Consider the following 25,133-nt stretch of genomic DNA (forward strand, 5'->3'; position numbering starts at 1 on the left):
CTGGACACTAAGAGGAAAAGTTAGTTAGACCCACACATAGGAACTCAGAATTGAAGAGGTAGGGATCAAATTTGCCTTAGTTGTGTCTTGTTTGAGGTAACCATATAAATGGACTAACCTTTTCCTAATGCAACATTTATAATATTCAGGGATGGGCTTGAGCTGTGGATCAGGATATTAATTTCCCAAAAGCTTGAGTGTGTTCAAGTTCAAGATTTTGGTTGGTTTCCATCTCTAAGTTTGTTACATTTAAAATATTGAGAACACAAGGGGAAAATATTTACAACATTTTTGAATATAATGACTAAAATGTCTTCCATGTAAAATAATAGCATGGATTCAACGTGAAGACTGAGAAATCAAGCACTCCAAAGTCAGAACATTTCTAAAGTTAAGGTTGAGCAGTCCACTTGAACTCTGCCTTTTGTTTTCCTGGCAAACACCTTGCCATCTTCATATCTTTATTAGCAAAATGCAGAAGCAGCTAACTGTTTTAACCCTCACCCTGCCAAAGCCTGTTTTAAAGCCATGTTAGAAAAGCTACCCATTTAAAAGTTCAAGACACATTCAGCCTGCTGGCCATACTTGAAGGGTTAGCAAGACCCCGATCCTAGGGTTCATTGAAAGGAGCCCTGGGCTAGGAAGGGGGATCCCAGCTCTAAACAACTGTCACAAAGTTCTACAGATATTTTGTGACCTTTTAAAAAAATGTCCTCTCTCTAAAAGGATAAAGTGTCTGCTTCAAGGACAGGCATTAAAGGCTCCAAACACAGTAGATAGAACCTTCTTTTTTCATTTTGAACTGAATATAAAAAGTGCAGAAAATAAATCCTGGTTGCTTTCAAAGTCTGTACCTGTAGCTCTGATCAGCTTATAAATGTGCAATTAAAAACATTTATTCCCATTTAGCTTTCAAAGACTAGCATTAAATCCCTGAAGTTTTAACATTACTGTAAATGTGAAAAATAATCAAGAAATACTGAGAATCACTACCTTTTATTATTTTATTGTTTTCCCCCCTTAAATTTAACTTATTAAGTGGCAGGCTTAGAACTCCTGGAGCTTGAGTTCTTTATCTATCTACAGAGCAGTTAGTTTCCTATGCTGTCCCACAAACTTTGATCTGAAGATCTTAGTAGTCCATTGAAAACAATGGAAGTACTCACAGGCTTAAAATAAAGCACATGTGCAGGTATTTGCAGGATCAAGGTCTAAGATAAGCTAGAAATGAATGCTTGAAATAAAGATGCAGTTATACATACCAACTCATCTTCTTGTGAATGCTGCAAATATGTTACTGGTTTTTGAGAATGATAGAGAGGAAATTGAGGGGAAAAGTGGAGTATGTATTTACCACTGGTCATCATTTTGTCACAAGATTACATAATTACTCTGATGACCTGTTTGAGCCATTAAAGTACACTTTTCAGGGATTTTTAAAATGTTGTTCCCAAATGAGAGAGCGAGAACTATCAACCTCATGGACATGATTATGCTAGTTATTCAGCTGACCCACTGATAAATAAAACATGTCATTTTGCCACCCAGACACAGTATTTTCCAAACATTAAAAATATAAAGTTTGTGAGCCCAAAAGAATCTTTTTCAAGTGCACTAAGACTCTTCTGTGTATTCTAATATCAATCAGGAAATACTATTTTTTTTTCACACTCTCATTTTCTTTCACCATTATCTCAGTGCCAGTCTTCCCACGGTTCCTGAATTTGGACAGCTTTGTTGGCAGGCTGTCTTTTTCAAACTCCAATTAAAACTCTGATAATTAGTTTAAACAATTAGTTGATGAGATGGTGCTAAAATAATGAAAGTAAATATGTAGTAATTACCTTTAAAACCAATTTCTCTTCTTGAAGAGATGAGCATTGGCAATTCAGTCACACAAAACTTATTACCCTTGTGGCTTCTTACTAAATTGTCATATGAATTAAGTTGTAAACATCTTGTTTTATCTCTTTATTAATCTAAACATATATGATTGTATAAGTGAGTCAAATGAATACATGAAATGCACATTTTCACAGTATTTCATTGATGTAACTCCATTGATTTCCATGGTGTTAATTCTGATATTCACTGATGTAAGTGAAAGGAGAATCAGCCTGTCCATACCAACATGCACACTGTCCATTTAGTAGGTTGTTAGGGTGCAGTTGATTTTTAAAAAAAAATTAATCTGTTGTTTTTAAAGTCACAGATTGCCATGTTGTTTTCTAGGTTTCCATTGCTCTGCATCGAGATGGGACTGATGGACAAGCCACTGTGTTTTGGAGTTTGAAACCTTCTGGCCTCAATCCAAAAGCAGTAACATATGATGATCTAAATCCTTTTAATGGCTCTGTTTTGTTTTTATCTGGACAAAGTGATACTACCATCAACATTACTGTCAAAGCTGATGATATCCCTGAAATGAATGAAACTGTGACATTAACCTTGGACAGGTATTGCATCCAAATCCTATGAAGAGAAAATGAAATACCTTTCATTTCATATGTAGTGAACAGAATCAGATTACTATCACACAATTCATGCAGTGTGTTGGGAGAAGCCTGATGGAATAGTGTACCCTAGACCAGTGTTGTGGATGGTTTCTGTTTTCCCTGGAGGGTAACATGGGAATGTATGTTCTCCTTGCTAGCTAGTGAGCTGATTTCATATTTGCTATGGCAGAAATATGGTTTTGAAGACCTTGTTAGACTACTAAGTTCACATTTCAACTCTGATCTCTCATTATATTTCTGTGAAAATATGCATGTACTAATCCACTTCTAAAAATGCCAAGGTATCCAGAAGTGCTATCGACATGTAGCATGAACAGTTTCACAGTTCATGAAACTTTTGGTTCTAGCTCTTAATGATGATTTCCACTGAGGTCAACACTCTGTGAGCTAACACAAAGGAATTAGAATTGTAAATCATACAATACTTGCTACAGTCCACATAATGCTATTTTCCTTGATGGGGGTTATGTTTGCTGCTCCCATTGAAGATATGTGGTCACTCTCTTTTATGATAGTTCTCATTCTTGGGTATTTGACTAACTCTATCACAGCTCATGGGTTTTCAGGTGACAGCAGTGGCCTGGAGTCCCTTTTTTCACAATCATCTGGTTTGGAGTTTGTAATCTCTCTTCACTGATGAACAGTTCTCCATGCCTTTGAACCTCCACACTGTAATGCATCTTGCTGCCACATGCATGCACGCTTCAGTTAGTGCAGAATTCACTAGACAGACTAGCCCCATTCCAGCTCTTAGTACCACCTCAGAACATGGTTTACACCCCTTCCCTGTTCCCAAATAGCCTAATAAGAGTCCCTAAACATATGTATCATGCTTCCCATTTCCTGTTTCACCTCCCAGTAGTCTGGGACAGAACTTTCCAGCTGTGCCCCTCCTTTCAGCACAACAGATGAGCGTATTTGCTGTACGCTGGGCATCTGGTACCCGAGATCTTCATCAACGACAGCTGCAGCTAGCGCCCAACATTTGCTCTTCCCAATCGGTGTCTTATCTGGAAGAAACACTTGCAAGGAATGCACACTAGCTCCCAGAAAGCTGAATAATCAAATGCAATCATTTCACACAAGCATACAACAGGTGAAGAGAAACACCAGAACCTCAAGTTCCTGCTGATCTATACAAGGTCAGCATTCATGAAGACAGTTTATCATATGCTACAAAATAAATCATTGTTGGGCCTGCCTTGCAGAAACTTTGCTGGATGCTTCTCTGAGAGCTCCGTGTGTTCTCCACTGGCTACTGATTACATAAAAGACATAGACCCACTGAAGAGACAAGTACAGGAGGAATATTTCCCTCGCTTCTCTGCTTTTCTTTCTGTGGGTGGTTCTAGATGGGTCTGGTTTAGTCATAAGTGGTGCACAGAGGTCAGTGAAGCTGAACTGCTTGGTAATAGCAACCATAGTATAATTAAATTTAATATAATTGTAGGGATGGAAATACAAAAGGAATGCACTACAGTAGCATTTAACTTCAAAAAGAGGAACTACACAGAAGTGAGGAGGCTAGTTAAATGGAAATTAAAAGGAACAGTCAAGAATGAAATGCGTGCAAGATGCATGGAAATTTTCTAAAAACACTGTAATGGAAGCTCAAACTATATGTATACCCCAAATAAAAATAATAATAATAAAAAAACAGTAAAAGACTAAAAAGTGCTACCACAGCTATTCAACAGAGTAAAAGGGGTGGTTAGAAACAAAAAGACATCCCTTAAAAAGTGGAAGTCAGATCTTACTGAGGAAAATAGGAAGGAACATAAATTCTGGCAAGTCAAGTGTAAAAGTATAATTAGACAAGCCAAAAAAGAATTTGAAGAGCAACAAATAAGACACAAATTTACAGAAAATTTTTTAAAATTACATCAGAACCATTTTTACGTTAGTATGGTACCTGAGGAAAAGGAGATTACCTGCCAGCAGAAATTCTGGGCAGAGACTGCAGGAGATTGAGGACAGAAGAAGCAACTAAGGATTTGGGGAAATGATGTAGCAAGATAGGGTGAAGAGAATCAATGGAGGATGAGGAGGAAGCACATGGGAGGAAGAAGAAACAGATAAGATTGATGGAAGCCAGAGACAGCACACAAGGACTTCCCCAATCCTTTCAGCAATGTGTTACATGCTACAAGTCTATTCCCTCCCTCTGATCACTCTGATCAATCCCCCCACCCCACACACATTGTGACTTGAAAATTATGGCCACAATGAGGAATTGAATAGGGCACTATGCAGTTTAACAAATATAACCATTCTTCTTCTGTGGCTGTGCATTTCAGGGGCAGCAGGGAGTACTGATCTGGACAGTGATGGGGTAAAGGGTGTGCCAACACTAACCAGATTTCCCAAGCTGCTGTTGGCAAGGTCAGAGGTGAAGAAGCAGAGAAAACCAAGCAGGAGATAAAATCCAAATTTTTCTGTGGACCTGTACAGTCTCCGTCTAGCAGCGAGTTAATCTCCCCAAGGCCTGTGGCTGAAATTTGGCAGTTCTAGTGCTAGCCAAAGCCAAGAATGGAATGAACATGGAGACCACCTCTTTATGTTAGAAATGGCTCTTCCAAATCACAGGCGAAGGATAATGGCAGGGTGATGTGTGAAAGCTTGCACTGCTGCTGTCTGCATGATTTCTATTTTGTGGGGAACAGAAGACTTCAGTTTCCAGGGCTGGCAACCCAGCACCTCTCAACAGTAATGAATTAGAATCAACACAAAGAGACTGCATACTGGATAAGTGTTTGTGCTGTACTTTATACTGCAGCATCAATCAAGGTGAAAATCAAATGTATGGGCTATGGTAGCTTTAATAAAACTATATATCTATATCCACACACACAAACATGCATTTAGTAACACTATAGATAAAATATGCTGTTGTGAGCTCTAATGAAGATTGTATGTTACTTACTGAAATTTAGTTAATGTGTCTAACTCTATTCAGGTTACATTTTTACAAAACATTAAAGATTTAACTACATCCATATTTACAAAGAAACTCTTAAGCCATCATAAATACATTTTCCCTCTCCTTGCTCTCCTGTTCTCTGTTAAAAACCACCACCCTTCAGGGGAAGCCTCAGTTAATAGGTAGGCCTGACTATATTTCCTGAGTTAAACAAATCTGGGCTCCGTGAAATCAAGTGGGACAGAATTCAGCTTCAGTGTTGGGGATCCTTCTCTGTGAGAACCTTTCCTCCAGGCCCTTCCTGTTTAAATTATGGCACTGCTAGTTTACCCATGTCAGCTGATTGTGACTACCACAGTTCGGAAGAGACAATATTGGGACAATATTGTAGGAAGCCATACATGAAGCAATCACTTCATAGGAAAAAAAATAAAACCCCAGATTTCATCCAGAAACAAATTGAAGGCCAATACAAATTATGAAGGACGGTTATATTGTGCACTTTAAGAGAACTGATTGATGAAGAGGCAACCATATACTGCACCTGGTGAAGATTCTGAGTGGATTATTTTGGGTGTAGCCTCATGTTGAGTGCCAGGCAGTAATTCAGGCAGAATCCAGACCAAAACATAAATAAACCTAGATCACTGTGGTGAAAGCTACATGAGGAAGAAAAAATCCTTGTCTTCTTGCCAACTACAGATGGAAAATAGAAGTCCTAAAGTGCTTAGAAGTCCTAAAGTGCTAGTTCACACTTTTTTTGAAATCATATCTGATGTAATTTGGGAAACTAGAACAAGGCTGTGGATGTACAATGGCCCAGATCTTCAGCTGGTGTAAATCTCCATAGTTCCATTGACTTCGGTGGAGCTATCTCAATTTACATCTGCTACAAATCTGGCTGTAAGTATATTCAGAAAATGTTTACATTCAGAGTTATAAGGAAGAGGTTTAAACATTGCAGTTACAGACTGTAAGTTTGTGACCTTTCAGTGTGAAGTGTCTGATGATTTTCAGTGCAATAGAAATTAGTCAATGGTGGAAATTCAGCTAATTGCACAGAGCCCATTGAAGGCCTCTCAGGTTGATTAAGTTCCTTAATTGCAGTGCTCAGTTGTGGCTTGTATGTTGTGAGATGCCCTCTGCACTGAGGTTCAAAGAAACACCAGCACAAACTATAATATTTTCTCCTTACTCAATGTTTTGACTTCACTATGCTTTCAACTTCTCTTCCAAGACAGCTGGTGTTCTAATACAGGGATGTGTATTGTTCAAAAACTTTTCATGTTAAACTACCTAACTTTCACTGTAAAAATTTAGCTGGTCTTGTCTTCAGAGATTTATCAGACTTCTTGAAAAAAAGGAATAGAATATTGGAGTGAGTGCTAATTTTGATTACCATTCAAGACAACAACACTGAATTTCATCTGTCATTAATAGAAAAATAAGTGAAAACTAAAACAATCTCCAGAGAATCAAATATATTTTTGGATTAAACCCTAGGCAGAAGTGTCCTCTCTGATGAGAAACTCAGTGGAATTTGTACTGTGCCAAATCCTACTTTAATACTTTTCTTTAAAGCTAGGTCTTGGCACTAATTAAATCAGTGGATAATCCGCCCCAAAATTAAAGAGGAATGAGCATTGAATGCAAACCTAGGAAGCAGAGTAATCAAACAACATTCCGTAGCAATTTGAAGTTTACCTTGCCTGAATCCCTTGCTCTGAACTAAATGTGTTTAATGAAGCATGGTTTTAATGAAAAAAATAAACAAATTCACTGACAGTTCTGTTTTCCAGGCAAATTTCAAAGCCCACGGAACTCATGTTTTTGCTGAAAGTCTTATTTGCTGTTCAAAATCTTTGAACCTCAACTATGTTAAGTTTCTCCGTTAGTTTTTTTTTTTTAATTTAAAATGGAAATAGTTTATAAATACACAGAAATTTCCATATTGGATCAAATCCAAGGTCCATTTAATCCAACATCCTCTTTGACAGTGTTCAATACCAGCTAATTGAAAAGAATATGCAAGAAACCTTGTGAATCTGGTGTAAATTGTAAGAGGCATTTAGAGGACAATATTTTTTAAAAGTCTGTTTGTTACAAAAGTATCAGAGATTGCATATTTGGTTTTCAAGAAGGAAGCATTTTATACTTTTTCTCATAAACTTATAGATATTAAGGTGAGAAGGCACCATCATGATTGTCTAGTCTGATGTCCTGCACATTGCAAGCACAAACCCTCGCCCACCCACTAGTGTAATAGACCCATAACCTCTGGTTGAATTATTGAAGTCCTCAAATTGTGATTTAAAGATTTCGAGTTACAGAGAATCCACGATTTTATGCAGTTTAAACCTGCAAGTGACCCAGGCCCTATGCTGCAGAGGAACGCAAAATCCCCTTAGGGTCTCTGCCAATATGACCTGGGGAAAATTTCTTCCTGACCCTAAATATGGTGATCAGTTGGACCTGGAGCATTTCAGCTAGACCCAACAGACAGACACCAGGAAATAATTCTCTGTGGTTACTCAGAGCCCTCCCCATCCAGTGTTCCATCACCGGCCATTGGAGATATTTGGTACTAGCAGGCGCAGATGGCTACCTGCTGTTGTAGACAGTCTCATCATACCATTCCCTGTATACATTTATCAAGCTCAGTCTTGAAGCTAGTTAGTGTTTTTGCCCTCAGTACTCCCCTTGGGAGGCTGTTCCAGAACTTCGCTCCTCTGATGGTTTCTTTTACAAACTTAAATGAGATCAGATCAAATGTGATCTTCCTAATAATCAAGCATTTTATAGTGAAATTTTAAGATTGACAGCTTTTTCCCCATAACTTTTGCTTGGAGAAAACAAAACTAAAATCTTTGACATATGCGTCAATATGTTCTGATGAGGCATCATGACAGTGCTGCCAGTGTATGCCTTTAGCTGTGGGCATAGTAAGAGAAGTGTAAAACGAATCCGCTCATCAGGGGATAAATCAGTGTTTGTCACCATGATCAGATAATAAAAAGCAACATTTGTTCCAGCCCCAGGTTTCCTTAGAACTGCTCAAGAGCAGTTGAGGATTCGGCCCACTATTCACAGGGAATGGGGAAGGACTAAGATCATGTGCAACTCACTGCAGCAGTTGGAATATCTACTTCCATAATGTAAATCCTCAATATGCACTAGACAGTGCACGGAAACAGACTGTTACAGGCATATGCCTGGGCATAGGCATGGCATTTGCTCTTCTGGATTAGGTCCCTAGTTCACTGCTACAAGTGAATAGTCCCATTGAATCAAAAGGACTACTTTTGTGATTAAAGTTAAGCGCATACACACAAGTTTACAGAATTGGGGCCTAAATCAGTAAAGTATATTCATTAATATGCAGTACTAGAAAATGAAAATTAGCAGGATCAGGCTCATTTTCCCAAGAAAATATATCATAAAAGTAAAGCCACATGAGTTCTCTAATGTGAATGTTTGGATCTAAATTTCAAATTCACAACACTAATTTTTTTTTTTTTATCTCTTAGTGACTAATGTATTTGATAATTCTTTTAATATCAGCATAACACAGGTTGCGTATATTCAGGACCAGCATACTTACTCTGTGAGTGACCCCATTTACTTCAGTGCTCTGTGTGAGCAAAAGTTATGAAATCTAATCCTCATTGTTTCTATTTAATATTTTATTTTTTTCATAAGTGTTTTTTTTTTTCAGAAAAAATATACAAATAAATCTAGGAAAATACATCATGTCAAAGCAGTTGTATTATCCTCATTAGCCTGGATACAGTGCATATATATTTTTTAAATATAAGGACCCAGTCTTCCTTTGATTGAAGTTGATGGCAAACCTCTCTTTGACTTCAATGGGAGCAGAAGCAACCTCTCTGATATTAATTTGTAAGAACACCCAGTTTTTTATTTCAGGTTGTAAGCCTCATGGTATTCTTTGCCTCTTTCATTGTAGTTGCCCTCTTCAAATTTTATGCTGTTAGCCATATAGTTCATTACAACTTGCTACTAGATGCGGACAAGCTTCCTCAGTCCATCATCTTAGAGATTTTGTCTCAGTTATATGTGGATTCATTCAATGTAACTCCATGCAGCTGAAAGGGATATTGTGTCTGGCTTGACCATTCACTCATTAAGAAATTATTATAATTTAAATCCTAACAAAAGCTTGAACATAATATTAAAAACCTACCTGGTAGTCAGGGTGTCTCTTTTGTGTCCTGTGTTTATATACTACCAACAGGTTGGCTATTGATGTTACAATGCCATTTCTAAGTATGTGGGTTATATTTGTTCAGATTAAAAGTTAATTAACTTTTTTGGTTTAGCAAACTTGAATATTTTTCCTAGTATTTTCTTTATATTAATACTTGGTTCTGAAACACTTTTGCAGTATATTTGTGAAGGAAGGAGCAAATCCTGGTCTCACTGAAGTCAATAGCAAAACTCCCCATTGACTTCAGTAGGATTTCACCCCTTCAGCCTAACTGTCGCCTGTTTGTACCATTGTGATGCATGATGATATATAAAAAGATGGGGCCATTAACACATAGTAAAAATATGGTGTTAAAAATTGCCAAGCAGAGACATACTCAGCCTCAGTTCCACTCTGTTCTGGGCTGATCATTATAATTTGGTTACAAATATGTGACTAAAATTGAAGGAATTAAGAGATTAGAAAATACTTTTCTTTTATATATTGTAACTTTTGTACTTTGACTAATCAAAAGATTGTCATAAATGAGACTTCATGTAACTTCCTGTTGGGCAGGGGTTTTTATGTGTTCTCATTCAAACTCTCCCTATGTTTATCTGCCAATATAGTCATTTTGGCAGATTGATGAAAAAACAGATTCTCGAGGCATGTAGACCTGAGAATAAAGTCTTTTTGTCTATTTAAAGGCACAAAGTAATTACAAACAGAGCTGAATACAATTTACTCAGCTGCTGCGGTTTGTGAGCATGTACAGTGCTTGGCAGCCATGGAGCTCTTGCGGGAGGGCTTGGTAAGAAGGAATGCCTTGAATGGGTCTTGACATACTGATTGGTCATGGGGTCATCTCTCCTAAGTGGAAACTGCTGAACCTCTTGCTGGCATTTGTCAACAGGGAAGTGCTAAGCAAGTAGCGTTCCCATAAAGTGAACATTATTAGCTGTTGGAAAAGAAAAAAAAAAGCTTTAGTTTTTTTATCCTTCTCTTCTAAGATTGGTATTATTGAAATTCTGGCAAACGGCACTTTTATCCCTCTCCCCCGTTCTTTCTCTCTGTATTGACAGGGTAGAGACAAAAAGGTTTGTCGTGTACTTTGGGTAAGTGCAGCGAGCTGTGTCTTTGTCTTTAGTAAATCAACACTTTGTTTTGAAAGCGGTTGGGTTGGACAAGGCTCTGTCCTCTTTATCATTTCTTTCTCTCCGAAGAAGCGTACCGTCTGCATCTCCTCAGGCAATGCATGTTTCCTTTGCAGCTTTGTTTGGTGACATGGGGTACCAGCTTGAAAATGCTGCTTTATTTAGGGTCTGTGAATGATAGATGTTATGAATGCATGGCTCAGCGTTTGATGTTTGAGTATTTGATGAAACAGTGGATTAGTTGTTTAAAATTGCCACAAGTACAACTTGCCTCAGTTAAATCACTGAACTGAGTACAATTGACCAAAAAAAGTGTTCTATAAATATCTTAAAATAACTTATGAGCAGAGTTATTTTCTTTTTTAAATAACCTGCGTATATTTTGTAGTACAACTTCTTCCACTGACACATCAATAATTTTCATAGTTAACCAGCCCAAACAAGTGACACCTGTTAAATAATGAAGGAATCATTGCCGGTTTTCATCTTATATTCTGTCCTGTCTCTCTTGTTTAGGATGGGCTGTGATAGGTAATAATCAGAAACCAGGAGCATTATTCTTTTGTGATTTCCAGAATTGGCTTTGGGAATTTGTGATTCAGTAAATTCCAAACATTTGATAAATTTTGGTCCCAAGTGAAGGTTTATTTTCTTATTTTTCTGTGAAATATAGATCAAGGGTGGGTAAGAGATAGAACAAATGCAGACAATCATGTACATAGATCCTAATTTTCATTGGAAACAAGTAATCTGAAAGGATCCAATTATGTGAAAGTATATGGACCTATATATTATCCAAATTCAAAAGGGCTTTACAGTGCATCCTTCATTGCTAGCTTCTCTGGTGTCTTTTATGCCGTCAAGCTTAAAGCATCACCTGTAAAGAGTCTGATGTGAGGGGGGAAAAGTACAAGAAAGCTCAGTGGAGACAGGATGTTTGATTTATTAGAGGACAGGTAATGTTTGTAACAGAAGAGGTCAGAATCACATGTGGAAGCATAATTCTTCCTTCGGTTTCTTTGCACTTCACGGACCAACTTTTCCTTTAGCTCTTATTAAAAAATATATATAACCACGAACTCCTCTGTTTTTACTTAATTATGTAAGACTGGATTCTGTAATCAGATCTGGCCTGTTGGTGCCGCTAATAAAGTGCAAAGTGGCCAGTAACTGGTCACAAATTGCCAACAGTGAAATCTCCCATCACAGGGAACACTCTGCTGGCACAAGCGTGCCAGTTACCATTGTGTATCAGTCACCACCTGTCTTGGAATAGGAGGTATGTCAGAAGTGGGCATGGCAGAGCAATGCTACCCTGTGCCTGTGCTGCACTGGGGTAGGGGCCATAAAAGATCTTTCACCCATGACAAAAGTTATAGCTGCTAGGAAGAAGCACAAACTCCTGCTGGGTCCAGAGCTATCTCCCTGATAGCACCCCACACATCCTGCACCAACCAATGGTAAGCCATAAGGGAGAACCACATTCATAATATCAAGAGTCCAGTCCTACTCCCATTGAAGTCAATGGCAAAACTGGTATTAACTTTAATGAGAGCAGGATAGGGTCCCAAATGTGTGACTGCTAAATTAAGTGTGGCTATCTTGGTGATGTTTATTACACATGGAATAAAGTACAACATAGCACTAAATCTGATCTTTTAAGTATTTATCTGTACCAAATGTATTTTCATTTGTTTCTCTGAATGTTCTGGACACGTCACCTTGTTAGATTCAGACCAACCAGGCACAATACACTTAACAAAAAGTGAAGGTATTTTAGAAGCAAAAAACAACAACAAAAAAACCCCAAATATAAAAACCAAACCAAAACAAATACATGAAAACATTCTCATATAATTGTTGTGATTTCTTTGTTTAATCAATGTCACCATTGCAGTTAATTATTGATACTCTAAAATGGTTGAGACATGCAAAACAAACCCATCAGAGTTTACCATGGCTCTGATACATTTATATACTTTGCATAGTACTGTATTTGTTTTCCAAACAATACTGCCACTTCAAAATAGCTCTTTATATTCCTTTCTCAGGGTCAGTGTGGAAAATGAGATCCTTAAATCTGGGTTTACGAGTTGTGAACTGATCATTGTGGAAAATGATGATCCTGGGGGAGTATTTGAATTTTCTTCCTCTTCCAGAGGACCCTACACTATAAAAGTAAGTTTTCATGGTAGACACCTGACCTTAAGAGTATATTTGAGTACTGGGAAACTGTTTGATCTTCCATTCTCTTTTTAAAGGAAGGAGAGTCTGTTGAACTACAAATTGTCCGCTCCAAGGGGACACTTGTCAAACAGTTCCTGCGCTACACTGTAGAGCCTAGAGACAGCAATGAGTTCTATGGAAACACAGGAATTTTGGAATTTAAGCCTGGTGAAAGGGAGATCGTAATTACTCTGCTAACAAGGATGGATGGGGTTCCAGAGGTAAAAGAATTTTTGTACACTTCAATTGTGTTCACAAATTCTATGGTTTTAACAATTGTTTATGACACAGATGATTTCCGCTTGTAGATTTTAGTGACATTTTCAATGGGTTTCTGTTGGTTCTTTTCAGTGTTTCTTTTCCTTATCAAGGGACACAGAAATAGAGAGAGACTGACTGAGCTATAAACTGTCACATATTGTGATACATGAAGGGAGGGGGGAGTGGCTCCCTTTGATGGACACCCAGCCAGCCAGTTAGCTATAAAGTCCCTCTTGGTCTGTTCTCTGCTTGCTTTACCAACAGTAATGGCCCCTTAACTTCATGGCCATAAATGAGTTCAAAAGGTGAAAATCCCCAATGGGGATGCGGTACAGCCCTGTAGGCAAAGAGCAACTGCTGCAACACTAGGTCCCAGTCATTGGAGTGTTCATTCACAAATTTACGTATCATGGCCCCCAAAGTCCCATTAAACTTTCCCACTAGGCCATTTGTTTGATGGTGATAAGGGTGTTGCTTACAGCTACTACTTCTGGCCATCAGGTGGCAAAATCCATGAAAGTCAGTATGTACAGCTTTCCTCTGGGTATCTTCTTAGGGAAAGTACCCAAAATATCCCCAGCTACATGCTGAAATGGAACCTTAATGATGGGGAGTGGCTGGAGAGGGGCCTTGAGCTGGTCTTGGGGCTTTCCCACCCTCTGGCACACCTCACAAGACTGGACATAGGTTGAAACGTCCTTGTCCATTCTCTCCCAGTGGAATGACTTCCCCAAATGGTCCTTGGTTTTGTCCAGCCCAGCATGGCCGCTAGGGTGATCATGGGCTGAGCTCAAGTGCTTTTTCCCTATACTTAGTTGGAACTATCAGCTGTCTCTGAGGATGCCAGTCCTCCTTGTGCCGACCAGAAAGGGTGTCCTTGTATAAGAGTCCTCCTTCTATAACAAACCTGGACCTATTAGAAGAGCTGAGCGGCGATGGGTTGCTCCATTCCAGCATCCAAGCTCCCTAGAGTCTCTCATTCGCTTCCTGCAATGAACAGACTCAAGAGATTTTACAGAGAACAGACCAAGAGGGATTTTACAGTTGTCTGTCTGTCTGGGTGTCCATCAAAGGGAGCTACTTTCCCCACCCTTCATGTTACAAACATATACCTGAAGTTGTTTTGCATGAGATTGTACTAATTGGGGTCCTGTGCACTTTGCATGGGTATTAAAGTTTCTGTGACACTTATTGAAAGGGTAGGATTTGTCCTGATGTCTTTGATCAAAGTTCCCTCTTCCTCCATGATTATACACCAGGGGTGCAACCTATAGCACGTGTGCCGAAGGTAGCACGCAAGATGATTTTCAGTGGAACTCACACTGCCTGGGTCCTGGCCACCAGTCCGGGGGCTCTGCATGTTAATTTAATTTTAAATGAAGCTTCTAAAACATTTTAAAAACCTTATTTACTTTATATACAACAATAGTTTAGTTATATATTATAGACTTATAGAAAGAGACCTTCTAAAAACGTTAAAATGTATTACTGGCACGCAAAACCTTAAATTAGATAATAAAGAAGACCGGGACACCGACATCGGACAAAGTTGGCTGACCCCTGTTATACAGTATGCTAAGTTCCTTTCCACTACATGCCTTCACACCAAAAGTAAGTGCAAGTTCAGTGAGCTGTGCATATAAGTATTTAATAGTAAAGCTTGGTAGAAGGTGCCGATTACACATGTGATTGAATGATATCGTTACGTTTTCCTCTTTTCTTCGACCCATTTTAAAGAGAACACTTTTTTTCTAATTAGTGCTGCGTAGGTGATTGGAAATAGGGCCAATATTTGGGTTTTGAATGTTGCAGTTTGGTCTAATATGTACATAAAACGGCCTACTGGGTGAGACCGAAGAGGTCATCTAGCCCAGTATCTTGTCTTCTGACAGTGGCCAGTGCCAGGTGCCCCAGAGGGAATGAATAGAACAGGTAATCATCAAGTGATCCATTCCCTGTCACCCATTCCCAGCTTCTGGCAAACAGAGGCTAGGGACACCATCCCCACCCATCCTGGCTAATAGCCATTGGTAGACCTATCCTCCATGAACGTATCTAGTTCTTTTTTGAACCCTGTTATAGTCTTGGCCTTCATAACATCCTCTGGCAAAGAATTCCACAGGTTGACTGTGTGTGGTGTGAAGGAATACTTCCTTTTGTTTGTTTTAAACCTGCTGCCTATTAATTTCATTTGGTGACCTTTAGTTCGTGTGTTGTGAGAAGGAGTAAATAACACTTCCTTATTTACTTTTTCCACACCAGTCATGATTTTATAGTCCTCAATCATGTCCCCCCTTAGTTGTCTCTTTTTCAACCTGAAAAGTCCCAAGTCTTATTAATCTTTCCTCATACAGCAGCCGTTCCATACCCATAATAATTTTCGTTGCCCTTTTCTGAACCTTTTCCAATTCCAATCAGTTTTTTGAGATGGGGTGACCACATCTGCACACAGTATTCAAGATGTGGGCATACCATGGATTTATATAGAGGCAATATGATATTTTCTGTCTTATTATCTATCCCTTTCTTAATGTTTCCCAGCATTCTGTTCTCTTTTTTGACTGCTGCGCACATTGAGTGGTTGTTTTCGGAGAATTATCCACAACGACTCCAAGATCTCTTTCTTGAGTGGTAACAGCCAATTTAGACCCCATCTTTTTATGTGTCTAGTTGGGATTATGTTTTCATATGTGCATTACTTTGCATTTATCAACATTGAATTTAATCTACCATTTTATTGGCCAGTCACCCAGTTTTGAGAGATCCTTTTGTAGTTCTTCACATTTTGTAGTTCTTCACAGTCTGTCTGGGACTTAACTATCCTGGGTAGTTTTGTATCTGCAAATTTTGCCATCTCATTGTTTACTCCTTTTTCCAGATCATTTATTGAGATATCTGGGTCTCTGAATCCAAATATCACCTCCTCCCCACAGAAACTTGGGTTACAGTGGCAAATCTCTTTCTCCAAAATACTATAGGACTTTATTTACCTAAAATGTCACCTGGGGAGGTATCCAGATGGCCTGCAACACCTCATTCTCCAGTGCATTGGGTCAGGAGCAGGTGGCTTTCCCTTCTTTCTGGGATCATCAAATGTTGCTGGGCAACAGCTTCCCTTCATTTTCAACTCTCCTGTTGTTAGCTTGCTGGGGAATAAAATTGAAACCAGCTGCCTTGCTAACCAGTTTGGTGGAAACAAGACAAATATTTGTCAGGTGCTTAGTACCTGGATGATCCTTGAGTACAATTCTGTGGATACAAATGCATGAATTTAATCATTTTTGCAAATGTGGTATTTTGTTCTTTTATGCCTAGTAATGAATGCAGATCTTAATTATGTACTTGTTCTTTAGATCCATGCTATTTACTGATAGTTCCATAAATGAATAGCTGATGGAATATTGCCATGTAATCATTTCATACCTTTGTACACTGTGATGTAGTAAGTGTGATGTGGTAAGTGACCTTATTACATCATATAAGCTGATGACATTCCCTACTTTCAGGGATGGAAATGGGGTGCTACTCATTATGCAGAAGTTAGCACAGGAAACACATGCTCATTGATTTGCTTTTTAAAGCTGTAACTTTTCTTGCCAGGTTGGTAATGGTGGACTGTGGTCCATTCTTTTCATGCTATGAATGTTGTGAGTCTATATGATTTTTTTTGACTTAGTTTTCCTATTCTAGCTGGATGAATTCTATTCTGTGGTACTCAGTAGCCACAGTGAACTGACAAGCAAGTTGGGAACTGCCACAAGGGTCAATATAACCATTCTGAAGAATGATGATCCACATGGAGTAATTCAGTTCCTCCCTGATGAACTAGCGGTAACAATAAATGAAAGTAAAGGAGAAGCAGTCTATGCCGGTAATTCCTGTTTTGTTCAAGCTATTATAGTTTAACTCATACTAACACCCTTAAAACCATGAGGTTATAGGAACAGTGATTGCTTTCCCAGTCAAAGAGATCACTTATTGGTGTACTGAAGGAGGCTTCTGTTACATCTGTCTGCTTATACTAACCATGGATTTTTTTTGCTTTCTTTCACTCTTTTCACTGTGAGACTTGTGATCTTGATCTTTTATTCTTTTGTTTTCTGCATCTGCTTAAAGTGAGGAGGTCTAGCTGTGCAGACCCTGGAAACAGGTTGAGCCCTGTTGTGCAGATTTATATCTCTACATTTAGGGCTTAGTTCTGCAAGTTGCCAGAGAGGAACTTTCTGCAAGGCTCTGACTTACATCAAGTTCCAATGAAGGTGCTCAGCGTTTTGCAGAAGATGGCCAGTATTTTGCAGATAAGGTTTTATTTCACCAGGAAAGGCATATCATTTGGCTGCCTGGCTCTCAGCAGTTTCTAGTTATACCCAAACTGGAAATGCCTCAGTGTACCTATTTCTTAGATCCATGTGAGATTTTTTTTGTCTTTTATGTAGTTGTCTCACATATTGTGTTTTTAACAGTTCTACCAGAAAGGAATCCCAGAATGATTAGTTCCCCTCCTCTTCTTTTTCATTGAATTGGCTTTGTCAGTCTGCCTCTCTTTAATTTTTATTGTTTTGTGGATGCACACTTATCATATTGGATGTTTGCATTTCACAGCTTCTTACAGAATTGTAAGAAACCAAGGAAACTATGGAAATGTCAGTGTGTCTTGGGTTGTTGACCCAGTCTCTACCAATGACATCTACCCAGTGCAAGGGACAGTTTTCTTTGGAAACCAGGAGTTTTCAAAAACGATCACCATTAACTCATTGCCAGATGAGGTAAATATTTTAGACAAATATAGTTTGTTACTTTACTTTGGTGCGAGAACATTGAGAGACATGCACTATGACTTTAAACCTTACAAAGCAGTAATTTTTGTTTTAAAAGAAGCTAATTAAAAGAACAGGTTTATAGAAGAGGAAATCAAAATCCTCAAACAGGATGGAGCTAGACCATAACAGTCACAGAAGATGAACATACCTTTAAACAAAAAATACCAGTATAGTAAAATTGAAAGTTACGAGAGGCTGTTTGGGTCCTTAAAAAACAGATGTCCAGCCCTAGGGAAGCCAATGAAAGAAACAAACTATAGATGTATAGTAGAATATATAAGATAAAAATTAGGAGGTTTAAGAGGGAATTTGAATAGTAAGTAGCACATAGTCAAAGAGACATAAAGCAACATGAAATTCTTTTAAAAGTATGGAAAGCAGGAAACTGAAAGAGAATTTTTGGGTCTGCTGGCCCACAAAGGAAATAAAAGGAACAATTAAAGAGAAAAAGGAAGATACTTCAGAGAAGCTAAATTACTTCTCTGTATCAGTATTCACCAGGGAAGGAACTAGAAATCTACCTCAGACCTACTCTTTTCAAATAATAGACTGTGGCATTAAGACCCTAGTTCAGCAAAGTACTTAAGTATGGATTTAAATCCCTTTATCTGCATTGAGATTTAAACATAGGTTTGAGTGCTTTCCTGATTTGGGGCTCCAAAGCTACAGACCTATGGTGGTCTGTGGTTTCTTTCTGTACAAGCATATGGATAATAGACATCTCTAAGGATGAGTGAACCAGGACTGGCCCTCAGAGCTTCCTCTGCTTTTGATTACCTCATTTTAATTTCTTCCTGTTTGCATGAAACAGATTTACTTCATATTACCTCTTCCTTTAGCTACCTGAAGAAATGGAAGTGTTCACCATCAGCCTTGTCAATACCACTGGGGGAGCCAGAGTTGGAAACACAACCAGTGCAGTTTTACAAATCACAAGGAACGATGACCCCATATACTTTTCAGGTTAGATCCCATTCCTTTGAATGTGCAGTTACAAATACATTTACTATTGTTAATGTTCTTATTATTGAGACAAGATAAATGTTAAAGGTGAAATCTTGGTCCCATTGAAGCCAGTGTCAAAACTCCCATTGATTTGAATGGAGCCAGGATTTCACCCAAGTGCTTTATATTTTGATACAGTTTTTGCTTTCTTTCTTCCCCAGGATGCTTTTTTTTTGGTCTGTTTGTTTCTTTTTGATTTAGCTAGAGCCTTTTCTTTATGTGTCTCACTATTCCATTTTTCCATGCTGAGATGAGGTAGGTGGCCAGGTCAGTATCCTCCCATGCTGAAAATGTTTCCTCAAACTTTTCCAAGTTTTCCTTTTGTCTCCCTGAGGAATTGTTCTGCAGTTTAACTTTGTAGGATTAAACAGTGATGTCTAGCATAGGAAGCTGATGGTTTGAAGGACGCTGCTGAATTTATAATTTATCTATTTCAGATCCTGTTGTTGTGAAGGTTCAAGAAGGAGATTTTGCTCACTTTACAGTCCTAAGGAATGGATCTGCTGATGTAGCCATTACCGTCTTATATGCCACAGTTGATGGAAGAGCCACAGTTGAAGATGGAGATTTCATTTCCAGTGGAAGGAGTGAAGCCCTTGTGTTTGATGTTGGGGAGAGAGAACACAAAGTATCAGTATTTATTAGTGAAGATGATACCCCTGAAACAGATGAAACTTTTTACATCATCCTCTTTAATTCTACAGGTGAAAATACTTATGTGCTCTAAATACAGTAGTTGTTGCCTCTCTCATTTTGTTTTTGTTGAAATCCAGTATCTTGTAAAGAGTTGATAAAATAGTACATTCTCATTGCTGAGTTTCACAGTAGGAAAGTGACTGTCAACAGATCTGTAAAGTGAACATGCACAGTATTTATTGGATTTATACCTATATTCTCTTGTATTGAATTGCTTGATTGAAGTCTCACAAACCAGCTAATATTGTTGATGTCATTTCTGCAGAAACCCTTATTCTGTAATTCTCAATGGGTTTTTAACCCTTTAAAGTTAACATTTGGAAAATCAGAAATGCCATTGAATTGGCCACCAAAACATTGTGTTAAAGAATTTCTTTATTGTAGAAATTTATATAAATGAGGATTTTTCTGAAATCATGAGCTGCAATGGTGCCAGGCATAAGAAATAATAATAATGAAACTTAAAAAAACCCTGGAATTCTTGGCAAGATAACATGGTTTGAAATTGATTATTCCTTTCATTGATATTCCTTGTGCACTCATTTCAGATAAAAATACTTATATGTTTAAAAAAAGAAGATGGTGTTGTGGGAATCTTCATTCACATACTCACAAAACCAAACAAAGAAAAATAAGTGATTCTGGAGGCAGGGGGTTAAAAAAGCTTGAGAGAACATGGAATTTATAAGTAAATAAGATGTTTCTGTGTTTATTCCTGATGGAAAAATACTGTGTTTTGTTTCTTTGAAATATTACACATATTGGCCTTGATCCTGAAAGGCACAATAAAACTTCCACTCCAGTGGAAGTGTGGGTGGGCTCTACAGAAGATGTGAATAAAGTTAAGTACTAAGCACAGTAGAAATTAGTCTGAAGTCTCTTAATTGTTTGGTCACTCTTAAGAGTACAGGTTGGAAAAAAAGGGAGGGAATGGACAGAATATGTACATACCTGGGGATGGGTGAGAATGAGTAGGATCCTTGGCATGCAAATGAGACACAGCCTCACACTCCTCTTTCTGGGATTAGTCCTGCTATTAACCAGCAATAACATAGCAGTCAAGTAGTAGTGTTTTTCCTAGTTCTGGGCCAGGCTCCTCTACCTGGCTCATTACTTTTATCTTGCACTTGTACACGCAACACTTTACAATTGCACTGTGCAGGATAAAGCCCATTGTAATTTATTGCCTCTGTATTTCCTATTATATTAAAATGTCTCAAATATTGCTTATATGGGTAAAGAATTGAACCTTTAATTTTTTGTCTGTATGCATGAAAATAGTTGGATAAGAAAACTACTCCATTGATAATCACATTACATTAGCTTTTCACCTTTTTTATTTGAAACCATATAAATCCTTGGCTTTTAGGTGATACCGTAGTCTACAGGACTGGGATGGCTACCATTGTCATTGAAGCGAATGATGACCCGAATGGCATTTTCTCTTTGGAACCTGTTGACAAGCCGGTGGAAGAAGGCAAGACTAATGTTTTTTTGTAAGTAGAGTTTAAAACGATACCTTCCAAGAAATACTTTGTGATGCTTCACTGAAAGTATTTCAGTTTAAGCCACATGCCAAGTTTGCACGTACAATAGTTACATAAAAGGGACTTTTGAATTAAACAAAATCTGAATAAAAATAAATTAGAAGAATATTTAGAGGAACAAATGTTATGTTATAAAGTATGTTTATATAACAAAAATGCTTACAGAAACCACTCAGACATTTGATAGATGAAGTGTGTATGTCAGTAATCATGATATGGTTGACCGATTATATATTTTTCATGTACTGAAGATATGACATAGCTGAATGATCAAGCAGACATGACCTAGAATAATAAATGCTAAAGAACCCAACAACCCCTCCCCCAACCCACTGTTTCTCAAACTGGGGTCGCTGCTTGTGCAGGGAAAGCCCCTGGCAGGCTGGGCCGGTTTGTTTACCTGCCCCATCTGCAGGTCCGGCCGATCGCGGCTCCCATTGGCCACGATTCGCTGTTCTGGGCCAATGGGGGCTGCTGGAAGTGGCGCGGGCTGAGGGACATATTGGCTGCCACTTCCAGCAGCTCCCACTGGCCTGCAGCGGTGAACCTGGACCTGCGGACAGGGCAAGTAAACAAACTGGCTCGGCCCGCCAGGGGCTTTCCCTACACAAGTGGCAACCCCAGTTTGAGAAACACTGCCCTAACCCAGGGAGTCTGGGACAAAGCAATTTCGGGGGCCCCTTCCATAAAAAAAAGTTGCAAGATTATAGAATACTATATTCTCGTGGGGGCCCCTGCAGGGCCCGGGGCCTGGGGCAAATTGCCCCACTTGCCCTCCTGTGCGGCCTTGCCCTAAAGCAACAGTATTTCATTGTGCAGCTGGTGCTGATGTCATGGGGAGTTACCTAGCTGTTTCCCTGCATCTTGCTTTGAAAAGTTACCCCCCATTGTTTGTTTTGTTTTACCTGCCTCTTACAGGATGACATGGCCCTTCAGATAGGACACCCCTTGAGGCTGAAAACATCCTCTCCTGAGCTGAGAATAAAACCCATTACTCTTGTACCCACACAAGGAATGTATGTTAACAGAAGCATCAGGGTTAAGAAGTTGGGTTTGCTTGGCAGGTGGCCCTAGTTATGCTGTTAATTAGCTCAGTAGGAGGTATATAAGCTGCTGATGACCCCCAAGATCAAAACTGGGAGGTCATAGAGATCAATCAAAGAGGTTATACTAAGGGCTTCAGCCTAAGTATCTGGAAAGGGGATTTTTTTCATACTACTTTTTGTTTTCTTAGACTTGATCCATTTTTTGGCAGAAGCACATGGCTGGGACCCTCGGTGGAAAGGTCCTTGTGATGTATTGTTTTGTAAAAGGTCTAATAAATATAGCATCCCAGGAAAGGGCAGCACCTGGATATTAAGCAGCCTGGTGTTTGGAATCTTTTTATGCTGGGGGAACCTTGGATCTGTTATGATTATCTCTTCTTTGTCATCCTATTTGCAGAATGAGTGGGCTGGATTTGGCCATGTGTGAGGAAAGTTGATTTAAATTAAGAGTGAGGGTGATGGGGAAGCAAAGCACACCCTTTTTGATGAGGCTCTGTTTAGCTAGCACATTGTCAATGTGTTAATTATATTACTGATGCACTTAGTTGATGAAGGCACTATGAATAGCTGCTTTGCTTTCTTTCATTTGTGGTGTTCTGTAGTGTCTTTTAGTAAAATATGTTGTCACCAGGTAAATATGTAAAAGAGCCAAATGCTGTTTTCAGGTGCACCGTTGTAAACGTGGGGTAATTCTTGATTTCAGTGGGGTAACACCAGTTTAATGGCAGAATTACCATGGGGTGACTGAATGTGGGGAAAAATATTTTGATGAATAAAATTACAGTCATCCAGCTATTTTCCATGCTCATGTGTATATTCTTTTTAAATAGAAACCCCCAGCCTTCTGTATCTGATTTATGAAAAACACAGTTTAAACAGGTCATTATCTTGAAGAAGTCATAATCTAAATAAAATTGATGAAAGAGGCAGAAGAGTAGGAGTAGATAAAATTGTAGCCCATCAGACACAGTTGGGCTTGGGTTGTAAGGAGAGATTTGATTTTTGAAGGTCACTTGGTACACATGTAATAGAACTCTGTTCCAAACATAGAAGGCAGCATGAAAAAGTCTTTTACAAAGATTAAATATAATACAGTGGTCTACTCCATGTGGCACAACTCCATCCAGTATCTTGCCCCAGTGGCTGTGTAACCTACAGCATTCTGCATTAGCTCAGGTGGTAGAGGCCTGTGTTTTGGACCTGTTGACCCTGGGTTCAGTCTGTACTGACTCTCATGGTGTTTATATATATTCAGCTGAGATTTGTGGTATATGCACATGTAGATCTCATCAAATTAAAACTAACTCGCATGTTGGTGAGTAACTGGACCTCATAAACCAGTTACACAGAATGGGTGAGAACAGTGAATTTGGTTGCTTCTTATAGACTTGGAACTGTCAGATTTATGGGATACAGAGCTCCTTTCTATGCTTAGATATGCAAGTGCATGTTTCCATGCAGCTTAAATGTATTGCACTGCAGGCACTCTTATAGGCCATACCAGATTTTTTTGGAAGGTATGTAATGTAGAGTCGTGTAGCTGAGAGCGGAATTGAGTCATGAAGGTGCAGATCTTTGACGGGGTAGGGAAAGGTGTTCTTCATACTTAAAATGGCTGTGGATTATTTAGAGAACTGTAAATTGTACTTGTATAGTACTGGCTTGTACCCAGATTTTTTTTTGCTCTCTCTGACTGTTGATACACATTTGCCAGAAAGCTCACTGTGTCTAATTCATTGCATAGGATTCTGAGACAGAGAGGACACTTTGGCAATGTTTCTTTGACCTGGCAACTCTTTGAGAATGATTCTGCTTTGGAGCCAGGACAAGAGTTTTATGAAATCTATGGGACTGTATGGTTCATGGATGGCGAAGGATCAAAGCCAGTAACTCTTCATGCCATTCCTGATAAAATTCCTGAATTCAATGAATTTTATACATTAAAGCTGCTGAATGCTTCAGGTACTGTTCCCCCATCTCATACCTTCTAAAATAAGGAGAATTTTATACCTTAATTATAGAAAGTTTCATAGAAGTAGCTCTGTTTCTGTCATTTGAATTTTCTATTTCTATCCTATAACTTTCCAGCAAGAAGTTTTATTTTTACATCTTATTTTATTTTAGTCACAGCTTGATCCAACACAGATGCATGAGTACTGTGCAGATATTCTATTCCTGAATTATTGTTCTTATGATAAATTTGAAACAGTCTGGCAGCCATTTAGGGGTTTCTCATTTGGGTGGGACTACATTATGGCCAAGATTTTCCAAAGTGACTAGTGACTTGAGGTACATCAGTATTTTGGGTTCCTAGTTTAGAGGGGTCTGATTTTCAAAGGGAGGGTGCTCAGCATTTTCTGAAAATGAAGCCTCTCTAAAGTTTCTAGGGCTGAGCATTCCAAAATGGATTCTACCCAAACCGCTAATTGCTCCTAAAAATGTTGACCTATGTGTTTAAAGCACAGTCCCTCAATAGAGAGGTAAGTGATGATCCTTTGGGCACAGGGCCGGTGCAACCATTTAGGCGAACTAGGCGGTTGCCTAGGGCGCCAAGATTTGGGGGTGCCAAAAAGTGGCGCCCCCCCAAATTTTTTTAAATGGTTGCAGCCGCTGCTGCTGGAGGGGCTGAGCTGCCGGCAGCCCAAGGTGTCCCCTGGGTCAGGGCGCCGCCAGTCAGGGCGCCCCTGAGGTCAGGGCGCCGCCGCCGCAGCCCAGCAGCCCAGGGCACCCCCCCC

At 39.0% G+C, this 25,133-nt stretch overlaps 1 protein-coding gene across 1 annotated transcript in view; it reads left to right on the top strand.

Moving 5' to 3' along the window:
• Positions 1–25,133, top strand: part of ADGRV1 (adhesion G protein-coupled receptor V1) — a 460,423-nt gene that overhangs the window by 44,687 nt on the left and 390,603 nt on the right. The window contains exons 13-21 of the mRNA XM_032764111.2: positions 2,233–2,456; positions 12,849–12,975; positions 13,059–13,244; positions 16,975–17,155; positions 17,887–18,050; positions 18,944–19,067; positions 19,547–19,813; positions 21,175–21,301; positions 24,143–24,360. Of these exons, the coding sequence (XP_032620002.2) occupies positions 2,233–2,456; positions 12,849–12,975; positions 13,059–13,244; positions 16,975–17,155; positions 17,887–18,050; positions 18,944–19,067; positions 19,547–19,813; positions 21,175–21,301; positions 24,143–24,360 (1,618 nt within the window). The remainder of the gene's footprint in view (positions 1–2,232; positions 2,457–12,848; positions 12,976–13,058; positions 13,245–16,974; positions 17,156–17,886; positions 18,051–18,943; positions 19,068–19,546; positions 19,814–21,174; positions 21,302–24,142; positions 24,361–25,133) is intronic.

The sequence above is a fragment of the Chelonoidis abingdonii genome, chromosome 6, assembly GCF_003597395.2.
Source record: "Chelonoidis abingdonii isolate Lonesome George chromosome 6, CheloAbing_2.0, whole genome shotgun sequence".
Classification (NCBI taxonomy): Eukaryota; Metazoa; Chordata; order Testudines; family Testudinidae; genus Chelonoidis; species Chelonoidis abingdonii.